General features: G+C 40.9%; 1 protein-coding gene across 1 annotated transcript; it reads right to left on the reverse strand.

Annotated features, from left to right (window-relative positions):
* Positions 1-1,041: 1,041 nt before the first annotated feature.
* LOC106595416 (piggyBac transposable element-derived protein 5) lies at positions 1,042-12,485 on the reverse strand. The gene is made up of 5 exons (XM_045690590.2): positions 11,998-12,485; positions 11,268-11,365; positions 10,961-11,138; positions 6,672-6,786; positions 1,042-3,300 (listed from the first exon to the last, which is right to left on the reverse strand). Exons 1-5 carry the CDS (start codon positions 12,209-12,211, stop codon positions 1,536-1,538), a joined length of 2,370 nt encoding a protein of 789 aa, XP_045546546.2. The 5' UTR covers positions 12,212-12,485; the 3' UTR covers positions 1,042-1,535.
* Positions 12,486-12,805: the final 320 nt, after the last annotated feature.

Raw genomic sequence — 12,805 nt, forward strand, 5'->3', positions numbered from 1 at the left:
ATTTGTTCTTAACTGACTTGCCTAGTTAAATAAAGGTAAAAAAAAAAACTGTGGGCTAAGCCAATATGACAGCTTGGTAGACGAAAGGGGTGGGACAGAGAGTGGGAAAGACAACATGGATTCATTACACACAGTCTATAATTATATTCATTGAAATGCTAATCCTTTGCACATGAACGGCCTCTCATTCCAGAATAATTGCGATGTATATATATTTACACCCGTATGTTGTCTTTTCTGATGGAGTCCTCGATCGTCCTGTAGGGTTCATCAGAGTCTCTGGTTAATTTTCATTGAAGTCAAAGTATTTTGTGGTTGTAGGTGGTTAGATTCAAATCCTCTTGCCGTCATTGCAAATAATAATTTGTTTTCCCGAGGCTGCCGTCCATGCTGGGAATGTTGATTGGCAATTAAGTAAACTAAGATGTAGACTTTCTATAGTCACTGTACAGCCTTAACTATGGAGTGACCCCATGAAATGGGACATCAGCCAACTCAGGGACAACCACAGGACACAACTATGTATAGTTTACACAAATATTAACATCTTAGCTCTTATTGCAGGACTGTGACTGTGGTACATCACCTCCCCAGTCAACCTATTGTGCGTATTGAACATTCAAATTGGTCTGTACAGCCTTACCACCACGTATTGAGAAGATTGATTAAAAATAAATACATTTTAGAATAAGGCTGTCACGTAACAAAATGTGGAAAAAGTCAAGGGGCCTGAATACTTTCCGAAGGCACTGTATTTGCACCCTCTCAGTGAACTAATCCATGGCAGAGGCCTAGACTAAAATCCAATTTATGCTTTTTCCAAAAATTTGGTCGCAGGCTCCATATGGAGGGTTAAAACCTCTTCCAGATAGGACCCTTCCTCTCAATTTCCACCTAAAATGACACCCTGCCTGCATCTCAGGACCCGAAGCAGGGATATGCATATTCTTGATACTATTTGAAAGGAAACGCTTAAGTTTGTGGAGATGTGAAATTAATGGAGGAGAACATAACACATCTGGTAAAAGATAAAAACAAAAACATGTTTTCAATTTTTATTTGATCATCTTTGAAATAAGAAAGGACATACATTGAGATGGACGCTGGGGATCATTTATATGTTGTCCACAACAGGGCAACAGTATATGTGCAAAGTTTGACTGATAACTTCAGGAATGAGCGAGTTACATGACATTTAGTATGAAGTCACCCAGGTGTCCCACACGAGTTGCCCAAATGTACCCAAGTGGCCAAATTGATACATTCAAGAAAATACCTATATAGAACAACACAAGAGGGCAACAGTAGTTGTGCAAAGTGTCAGACTGATAACTTCAGGAATGAGCGAGCAACATGACAGTTAGCATGAAGTCACACAAGTTGGCCAAATTGGTGAAGTGATACATTTTTATGCAAATAACTATATACACAACATAACAAAATGCTATTCTAACAACACCATTTTATAAAATAAAAATGTTTTAAAAAAAATATTTTAAAAAACAAGGGTAAACCCTTGGAAGACCCTCAGTCCTCTACACAATATCGTGCTGCTGATGCCATGTCCAATAGCAGTCTCTTTCTGCTGTAAAGCAGAGGCAAACTGAACAAGTGCTGCAGGTGATGGGGGACTTCATGCGACAAAGAACACAACAACGCCTCCATGCTGTGGCCGATTGGCTCCGAGGCATATTCATGCCTGCAGTTATGAATTTTGGCATGTGAACAACACTGGTGACAGGAGTAGAGGGGACAGAAGGTGCTGCAGTGGACTTTGTGCCGTAGCCAGCAAGCTCCCGGATGAGCAGCTCTCTGAAGGCTAGCTGTGTCATGGAGGTCTGTCCAGAGCTCTTAGCCATTTCCTTCTGGAGGACGAATGCATTCACCACAGCAATGTCAATGAAGTGATAGAACACTGTCCTGTACCATTTCCTTGTCATGTGGAGAACATTGTTGTAGCCTATCAGAGCATCTGACAGGTCCACACCTCCCATGCTCTTGTTGTAGTCCTTCACAGCAGCAGGAATGGGGACATTTTTAGTGGTCCGTGCCCCATTAGTGTCCTTCACACGCCTGACGACGTGATCGCCACTGAAGGATTTGTGGATAGTGGTGCACATGACCACCTCTCTGGTATCCATCCACTTTACAAAGAGCAGGTCATCTTTACGAATCCATCTCATGGTACCCCTATCAGCCCTCTTAGGCATGTCATTCACTTTTGTTTTGGGAAAACCTACTCGGTTGGTACGAATGGTCCCACAAGCCCACACATCCAGCTTCCTCAGGTCTGTGAACAGGGTAGGGCTTGTGTAGAATTTGTCCAGAAACAGTTTGTAGCCCGTCCCCAGCAGTTGAAAATCCAATAATTCCATAAAAGAATCATAACTAAGTCCCTTACCGGTGTCTGAGATGGATTTCCCCTCGTAAACAAAACAATTCCAAGTGTAGGCACACACAGAATCGGCCAAAACAAACAGTTTGTACCCCCATTTTGTCGGCGTGTTACACATATATTGTTTGAGGCCAATTCTAGCCTTTGAGGATACCATCCTCTCATCTATGGACAGGTTCTGGTTGGGCTGAAAATGGGTCTTGCAGGCCTCAACCATGCTAGGGTAGAGAGGTTTGATTTTGCAGAGCCTATCAAAGCTTGCTGTGCCTCTCTTCTTGTCATTGTCATCGTCAGCTTGTGGGTCACTGATATGAAGCGCCCGTGAGATAGTCAGAAACCTTTTACAAGACATGACAGTGGTGGGGAAAGGCAGTTGGTAGAGTGTTGACGTTCTCCAGTAGTCCTTGAGGTGTTCGAACTTCACAAGCCCCATGTAAATAACCAGTGAGATGTAACAGTACAGGTCTTGGATGGAAATGGGCTTCCATGCCTCTTTCTTGCCTGCTTGTTTCTTAGCCCCGTACTTGTTGGTGTTAGACACCAGCGAATCCAGAACTGACAAGGAGAAAAACATCTGGAAAAGATGAAGGGGGCTGTACTTTGCAGTCATGTCCAGCTGAGGTCCTGGCTGTCTTTTCGGTCTAAATGTTGGTGGAAGTAGCTCCACATCATCTTCTAGCACGGTGTGCCAGCGGTCCTCTGCCTCGCTGGTAGTTACCGCTGGTTCACTGGCCCTCCTCCGCTTCTGGGCTGGCCTCTTCACACATCTAGATGGCCGGGCGGGGGAAGGTGTGGAGCCGGAGACAGCAGGGGTCCGGCTGGATGAACCAGCTTCAGCGTCTGAATTAGTGGGGGATGAACACCTTGACATTGGGGGTTCCCATTGTTCATCAGAGTCCCTGGCACTGTTTAAGAAAAAAAAGAAAAAAATCAGTAAGAATACTTTTACAGATGAGCCCTGTATCAACACGTAAAATAAACAGATATCTACTATATAGAGTAGAGGGACCATAATCACGACAGTGAAGTGTGTGTTTATCAATGGTAAATAAGGCTGGTCAGGGGAGAACGGCTCATAGTGGTGGCCGGGGTGGGGTGAGTGGAATGGTATCAAGCAACACGGTCTGTGGTGCTGCTCCATTCCGGCCATTGTTGTGGGTCACCCTCCCCTCAACAGCCTCCAGCCTATTTATATAACAATGGAATGGAGTGAACGGAACAGCACCAAACAAACCATGTTGCTTGATGATGTGGAACCTTGGGGCGGCAGGTAACCTAGTGGTTAGAGCGTTGGGCCACTAACCCAAAGGTTGGTGGATCGAGTCCCAGAACTGACATGGTAAAAATCTGTCGTTCTGCCCCTGAACAAGGCAGTTCCTAGGCCGTCATTGTAAATAAGAATTTGTTCTTAACTGACTTGCCTAGTTAAATAAAAAATAAAATACCATTCCACTCACCATACCCCGGCCACCACTATGAACCGTTCCCCCCCCTGACCAGCCACAGGAATAGAAGACCCATAGTTACCTCTGCTGCAGAGGATAAGTTCATTAGAGTTACCAGCCTCAGAAATTGCAGCACAAATAAATGCTTCACAGAGTTCAAGTAACAGACATCAACTGTTCAGAAGAAACTGCTTGAATTGCTGCAAAGAAACCACTACTAAATGACACCAAATGAGAAGATGAGACTCTTGGGGCCAAGAAACACAAGCATTGGACATTAGACCGGTGGATATCTGTCCTTTGGTCTGATGAGCACATATTTGAAATTTTTGGCTGCAACCGCGGTGTCTTTGTGACATGGAGTAGGTGAAGGGATGATCTCTGCATGTGTGGTTCCCACCGTGAAGCACGGAGGTGGTGGTGTGATGGTACTTGCTGGTGACACTGTCAGTGATTGATTTAGAATTCAAGCGTACCAAAGCATTCTGCAGCGATACGCCATCCCATCTGGTTTGAGCTTAGTGGGACTATAATTTGTTTTTCAACAGGACAATGACCCAACACACCTCCAGGCTGTCTAAGGGCTATTTGACCAAGAAGGAGAGTGATGGAGTGCTGCATCAGATGACCTGGTCTCCATAATCACCCAACCTAAACCCAACTGAGATGGTTTGGGATGAGTTGGATAGTAGAGTGAAGGAAAAGCAGCCAACAAGTGCTGGTTGAGAGAATGCCACGGGTGTGCAAAGCTGTCAAGGCATGATTCCATGTGTGTGTTTTCATAGTTTGCCATCACTATTATTCTACAATATAGAAAAAAATAAAGAAAAACCTTTGAATGTGTAGGTGTGTCAACTTTTGACTGGTACTCATAATATATATATATAGTGGGGAGAACAAATATTTGATAACCTGCAAAATCGGCAGTGTTTCCTACTTACAAAGCATGTTGAGGTCTGTAATTTTTTATCATAGGTACACTTCAACTATGAGAGACGGAATCTAAAACAAAAATCCAGAAAATCACGTTGTATGATTTTTAAGTAATTAATTTGCATTTTACGGTTAGGATGGTGTTCTTTGACTTGCAAGCCCCCACCTTTTTCCTCTAAACATAAATGGTCATTATGGACAAACAGTTGTATTTTTGTTTCATCAGAACTGAGGACATTTCTCCAAAAAGTACAATCTTTGTCCCCATGTGCAGTTGCAAACCGCAGTCTGGGTTTTTTTATGGCGGTTTTGGAGCAGTGGCTTCTTCCTTGTTGAGCGACATTTCAGGTTATGTTGATATAGGACTTGTTTTACTGTGGCTATAGATACTTTTGTACCTGTTTCCTCCAGCATCTTCACAAGGTCCTTTGCTGTTGTTCTGGGATTGATTTGAACTTTTCACACCAAAGTACGTTCATCTCTAGGCGACAGAACGCGTCTCCTTCCTGAGGGGTATGAAGGCTGCGTGGTCCCATGGTGTTTATACTTGCATACTATTATTTGTACAGATAAACGTGGTACCTTCAGGCGTTTGGAAATTGCTCCCAAGGATGAACCAGACTTGTGGAGGTCTACATTCTTTTATCTGAGGTCTTGGCTGATTTCTTTTGATTTTCCCATGATGTCAAGCAAAGAGGCACCGAGTTTGAAGGTAGGCCTTGAAATACATCCACAGGTACAACTCCAATTGACTCAAATTATGTAAATTAGCCTATCAGAAGCTTCTAAAGCCATGACAAACGGAGGTATTTGGACATAAAGGATGGACTTTATCGAACAAAACAAACATTTATTGTGGAACTGGGATTCCTGGGAGTGCATTCTGATGAAGATCATCAAAGGTAAGTGAATATTTATAATGCTATTTCTGACTTCTGTTGACTCCAACATGGCGGATATATTGTATGGCTTGTTTTTGTGTCTGAGCGCCGTACTCAGATTATAGCATGGTGTGCTTTTTCGGTAAAGCTTTTTTGAAATCTGACATAGCGGTTGCATTAAGGAGAAGTTGATCTAAAGTTCCATGCATAACACTTGTATTTTCATCAACATTTATGATGAGTATTTCTGTAAATTGATGTGGCTCTCTGCAAAATCACCGGATGTTTTGGAAGCAAAACATTTCTGAATGTAACGCGCCAATGTAAACAGATTTTTGGATATAAATATGAACTTTATCGAACAAAACATACATGTATTGTGTAACATGAAGTCCTATGAGTGTCATCAGATGAAGATCATCAAAGGTTAGTGATTAATTTTATCTCTATTTCTGCTTTTTGTGACTCCTCTCTTTGGCTGGAAAAATGGCTGTGTTTTTCTGTGACTAGTTGCTGACCTAACAATCGTTTGGTGTGCTTTCGTAGTAAAGCCTTTTTGAAGTCGGACACTGTGGTGGGATTAAGTTTACAAGTTTATCTTTAAAATGGTGTAAAATACTTGTATATTTGACGAATTTTAATTATGAGATTTCTGTTTGAATTTGGCGCCCTGCACTTTCACTGGCTGTTGTCATATCGATCCCGTTAACGGGATTCCAGCCATAAGAAGTTAACAAGAAATTCGTGGAGTGGTTGAAAAATGAGTTTTAATGACTCCAACCTAAGTGTATGTAAACTTCGACTGTGTGTGTGTGTGTATATATATATATATATATATATACATCACACACACACACACACATATATATATATATATATATACACACACACATACATACATACATACACACATATATATATATATACACACATAAAAATGAATAAAAAATATAAAATGAATATGCGACCATTTAAACAACTGCATTAACATGAGAAGCAAAAACATATTTTACTTACTGATCTAAAAGTGGATCTTTTCCTTCCAAAAACATTTCTTCCGCGCTGGAATCATAACTGTGGTCACTCACAGAGTCCTCATCCATTCCTTCTGTGTCACTCTCCCGGTCAATTTCTGCAATAATATCATCAAAATGTTATTACTTGGACTGAGATGTAGCTTTTCCACTCTTAGTAGCCATGTTTAACTTTTTCAGATTTGAGAAGTTTGTAGAAGAGAACGAACTGATGTGAAACGTAGACTACAGTTGTTCCTTTTTACATTTACATTTTAGTCATTTAGCAGACGCTCTTATCCAGAGCGACTTACAGTAGTGAATGCATACATTTCATACATTTGTTTCTCCGTACTGGTCCCCCGTGAGAATCGAACCCACAACCCTGGCGTTGCAAACACCATGCTCTACCAACTGAGCCACACATGAACTCTATTGACAGCTCTAGCGCGATGGCTGTTTGTCCTACAAACAGCGTTCACATACTGCTGGAAAGCCCAGCTCATTGGCTATCTAGCTAGGTTTCAAAACGATAGGTGGTCATCGGACCAAGACCCTTCATGGGCTAATTCAGGTGTTGTATAGCCAATACGTAATGTAGAATTTTGAAACAAGTTTGGTTGCCTTCTAGAGTGTCTGAGGATTGCACAGAAACCGGACTTGACCGTGTTAAACAACGTTAGATTGCTAACAATATTAGATTTCATAAAATTGTTTTGTTGCAAGTTGAAAGAGTCGGAATTCATGCAGAACTCTGTTTACAACATGGATCGTGTTAGGATATACACTACCATTCAAGAGTTCGGGGTCACTTAGAAATGTCCTTGTTTTTGAAAGAAAAGCAAAAAAATGTGTCCATTAAAATAACATCAAATTGATCATAAATACAGTGTAGACATTGTTAATGTTGTAAATGACTATTGTAGCTGGAAATGGCTGATTATTTGTGGATTATCTACATAGGCATACAGAGGCCCATTATCAGCGACCATCACTCCTGTGTTCCAATGGCACGTTGTGTTAGCAAATCCAAGTTTATCATTTTAAAATGGCTAATTGACCATTAGAAAATGCTTTTGCAATTATGTTATGCTTTTGCAATTATGTTAGCACAGCTGAAATCTGTTCTGATTAAAGAAGCAATAAAACTGGCCTTCTTTAGACTAGTTGAGTATCTGGAGCATCAGCATTTGCGGGTTTGATTACAGGCTGAAAATGGCCAGAAACAAAGAACCTTCTTCTGAAACTTGTCAGTCTATTCTAGTTTTAAGAAATGAAGGCTATTCCATGCGAGAAATTGCCAAGAAACTGAAGATCTCATAAAACGCTGTGTACTACTCCCTTAACCTGTTGGGGCTAGGGGGCAGTATTTGCACGGCCGGATAAAAAAACGTACCCGATTTAAACTGGTTACTACTCTTGCCCAGAAACGAGAATATGCATATAATTAGTAGATTTGGATAGAAAACACCCTAAAGTTTCTAAAACTGTTTGAATAGTGTATAACAGAACTCATATGGCAGGCCAAAACCTGAGAAGATTCCATACAGGAAGTGCCCTGTCTGATAATTTGTTCTCCTTCTGTGGCATCTCTATCGAAAATACAGCATTTCTGCTGTAACGTGACATTTTCTAAGGCTTCCATTGGCTCTCAGAAGGCACCAGAAAGTGTAATGGGGTGTCTGCAGTCTCTGGGCTAAGTACAGCAGCTCTGTTTGTGAGTGGTCAGGCTGGGAACAGTGACACTGGAGATGCGTGTTCATGAGAATTCTCAATTTTTTTCTTTCAGCCTTTGAATGAATACAAGGTCGCCCGGTTGGAATATTATTGCTATTTTACGAGAAAAATAGCATAAAAATTGATTTTAACCTGTTATGGTATAGGGGGCAGTATTTTCACGGCCGGATAAAAAACGTACCCGATTTAATCTGGTTACTACTCCTGCCTAGAATATGCATATAATTAGTTTGCAAGGTGGGATGCAAACGTCCCACCTTGCCCAGGGAGGTTAACAGAACAGCGCAAACTGGCTCTAACCAGAATAGAAAGAGTGGGAGTCCCCGGTGCACAACTGAGCAAGAGTACAAGTACATTAGAATGTCTAGTTTGAGAAACAGACGCCTCACAGGTCCTCAACTTGCAGCTTCATTTACTTCTTTGGGCTGGGGGGCAGTATTTTCACGTTTGGATGATATGCGTGCCCGTAGTAAACTGCTTGCTACTCAGGCTCAGAAGGTAGGATATGCATATTATAAGTAGATTTGGGTAGAAAACACTGAAGTTTCTAAAACAGTTTGAATGATGTCTGTGAGTATAACAGAACTCACATGGCAAGCAAAAACCTGAGAAAAATCCAACCAGGAAGTGTGGAAATCTGAGGTTTGTAGAAATCCAACCAGGAAGTGGTTTGTAGTTTTTCAAGTGATTGCCTATCCAAACTACAGTGTCTGTGGGGTCATTTTGCACTTCCTAAGGCTTCCACTAGATGTCAACAGTCTTTAGAATGTTGTTTTATGCTTCTACTGTGAATATTGAGAGAACAAGAGGTCCTGGAGTCAGATGACAGAGAATGACATGAGTTCAGTGGCGCGCATTCCCGTGAGAGTTAGCTCTGTTCCTTTTCTTTTTTTGAAGACAAAAGTAATCGTCCGGTTGGAATATTATTGAAGATTTATGATAAAAAAGACCCGAAAGATTGATGCTATACATCGTTTGACATGTTTCTACGAATGTAAATATAACTTTTTTGACTTTTCGGCGTGACATTTCGGCGTGCTTCCTGCATTTGGAGTAGTGGACTAAACACGCAAACAAAAAGGAGGTATTTAGACATAAATTATGGACTTTATTGAACAAAACAAAGATTTATTGTGGAACTGGGATTCCTGGGAGTGCATTCTGATGAAAATCAAAGGTAAGTGAATATTTATAATGCTATTTATGATTTTAGTTGACTCCAAAATGGCAGGTATCTGTATTGCTTGATATTGTCGTCTAAGCGAAGTACTCAGATTATTGCAAAGTGTGCTTTTGTCGTAAAGCTTTTTTGAAATCTGACACAGCGGTTGCATTAAGGAGAAGTCTATCTATAATTCTTTGAATAACTGTTGAATATTTTATCAACGTTTATGATGAGTATTTCTGTAAATTGATGTGCTCATTCACCAGAAGTTTTGGGAGGCAAAACATTTCTGAACATTACACGCCAATGTAAAATGGGGTTTTTGGATATAAATATGAACTTTATCGAGCAAAACATACATGTATTGTGTAATATGAAGTCCTATGAGTGCCATCTGATGAAGATCATCAAAGGTTAGTGATTCATTTTAGCTGTAGCTTCTAGCGTCCCACATTTACCAGAGAGGTTAAATAGTACCCGCAAACCACCAGTCTCAACGTCAACAGTGAAGATGGAACTCCGGGATGCTGGCCTTCTAGGCAGAGTTCCTCTGTCCAGTGTCTGTGTTCTTTTGCCCATCTTAATATTTTATTGGCCAGTCTGAGATATAGCTTTTTCTTTGCAACTCCGCCTAGAAGGCTGAAGCATCCCGAAGTCACCTCTTCACTGTTGAAATTGAGGCTGGTGTTTTGCGGGTACTATTTAATGAAGCTGCCAGTTGTGAGGCATCTGTTTCTCAAACTAGACACTAATGTACTTGTCCTCTTGCTCAGTTGTGCACTGGGGCCTCCCACTCCTCTTTCAATTCTGGTTAGAGCCAGTTTGCACTGTTCTGTGAAGGGAGTAGTGCACAGCGTTGTACGAGATCTTCGGTTTCTTGGCAATTTCTCGAATGGAATAGCCTTCATTTCTCAGAACAAGAATAGACGGACGAGTTTCAGAAGAAAGTTTTGTTTCTGGCCATTTTGAGCCTGTAATCAAACCCACAAATGCTGATGCTCCAGATACTCAACTAGTCCAAAGAAGGCCAGTTTTATTGCTTCTTTAAAATCAGCATAACAGTTTTCACCGTGCTAACATAATTGCAAAAGGGTTTTCTACTGATCAATTAGCCTTTTCTTTCGAAAACAAGCAAATTTCGAAGTGACCCCGAACTTTTCAACGGTAGTGTATATATAGAAACACACGTTTCAAATTTGCACCAATTGATTGGTCGAAAGAACAGGTGGCTAAGTCAATCAAACAAGATTTTTATTAGTCAGGGACAGCCCTACTGGTAAAAGATACCAGTCCATCTTCATATCAACTAACAGAACTCTGCTGGTTGTCCTGGTAATAGATACCAGTGGGCAGATCTATTTTATTTGTTCAAACTAAACTACAGCACTTACTTTGATGAGTCAAATCTGATCCTTTCTTCTTTTCTCCTCCTCTCACAGTTCCACTCAGCCCCGTTGTTTTCCTGCAGTCCACCAGCAGCACAGACAACCTTTTCATATCCAGCAGTAAGGCACTACCGGGAGAGGCATGACACGGGGACTCCGGGAGGGTGGAAGGGCTAGAGTTGTCCTGGTAACCATAAAGAGGGGACACAGACACATATCATTATGGATGCTGATGTCACTGTTGTCATTAAGTGCTTTACAGAAACCCAGCCCAGATAGAGCAAGCTGTATGCTAGACCAGACCAAGCTGTACCATCTGGTGTTCTGAACTGGAGAGACTCTTCTCTGCCTCATCAGCATCAGGATGTTGTTGAGGCTCCCCAGAGGATCCACGATAGTCATGTCTCTCTTCTGTGTGAATGAGAACATCAAACAGATGGTAAACTCATGAACTTCTATTGCAATTACAGTGTCTTACAAGAGGCATGAATATATGTCTAAAAAGGGCCTAAAATTAGCCACTTTAAAAAAATGGCACCATCTGGTTTGCTTAAAATAAGGAATTTGAAATTATTTATATACTATTACTTTTGATACTTCAGTATATTTTAACTTTTACTCAAGTAGCATTTTACTGGGTGACTCACTTTTACTTGAGTTCTATTAAGGTATTTTTCCTTTACTCAAGTATGACAATTTCTACTTTTCCCACCACTGTGATGCAAATGTTAAAGGGCCGTCCCACGAAATGGGTGCATTTTGCGTCCCTTTGATATTTTAAGTAGAAATTATGCACTGTATATTATATTTTAAAACCTGGCTATACTAGAATAAGTGCACTTTAATATAGACCACATAGAGAATTCAATAAATCACATTCTGAAGTCCCAAAAATATATGTACCAATGGCAGATTGCCCCTTAAACAATTCCTACAGTACTGAACAACATATTAAAGTGTATAACTTCAGTAGAATGCCCCTTTAAAACAACACGGTTCAACAACGGCATAGTTTGTCTCCCTGTTTTTAAGACAGTACTCACTGGTGGTAATCGGATATTCAGTCTCCTCTTTCATTGAGATATCCTCCTTTACTCCAAAAGGTTCTTCCTCTTCTTTCAATTTTACGGCATCTTCCTCCTTTTTGATTCTGAAAGCTTCTACCTCCTCTTTTTCCACTTTGACAACCTCTTTCCCATATTCCTCTTTCACTGTAATATCATCCTCTTGTTTCAATGTGATAGCCTCCTTTTTCATTCTTCAAGCTTCTTCCTCTCCTTTCACCAGTTTCTTTCTCCGTCTAGATTAGTGAGTTTGTGCTCCGGACAATTAGTCTAGTGCAGTATCAATGTAACACATTTGCTAATTTAACAAGCAAATTACGTTTAAATTAACCAGTCGATAGGTAAACAGAATTATGTTCAAAACACTAAGAGTAATGTACACAAGATTGGTCTAAAGAGATTCAATGTTTCAGTTTTATGTTCGCTAGCAAAGCACCGCGTGGGTAAACCAGGAGCCTTTTGTCGATGTTGAAGAAGCCTCCAGTTCCGTCCACTAGATTATACGTCACGCAAGAAGCATCACCTGAAAGACTCATATCGCCATCTGCTGACTGGAGTGGGCAATGCGGAGTAGGCAATGCAGATTGGAAAAATATTAATTACAATGTTCATTCTGGCAAGCAATGTCATAAGAAGTCATTTAAAAACAACCAGATGTTATGTTTTCTCTTACTTCTTACAGCCAATCATTTCCTCCAGGTCTGGCCTGCCCATTAGGCAGGATTAGGTGACAGATTGATGAGGGTGGTGTATTCCGAGCTAAATTGATCAAGGCTCATTGTTAACA

Source organism: Salmo salar, chromosome 12, assembly GCF_965601325.2.
Source record: "Salmo salar chromosome 12, fSalSal1, whole genome shotgun sequence".
Taxonomy (NCBI): Eukaryota; Metazoa; Chordata; class Actinopteri; order Salmoniformes; family Salmonidae; genus Salmo; species Salmo salar.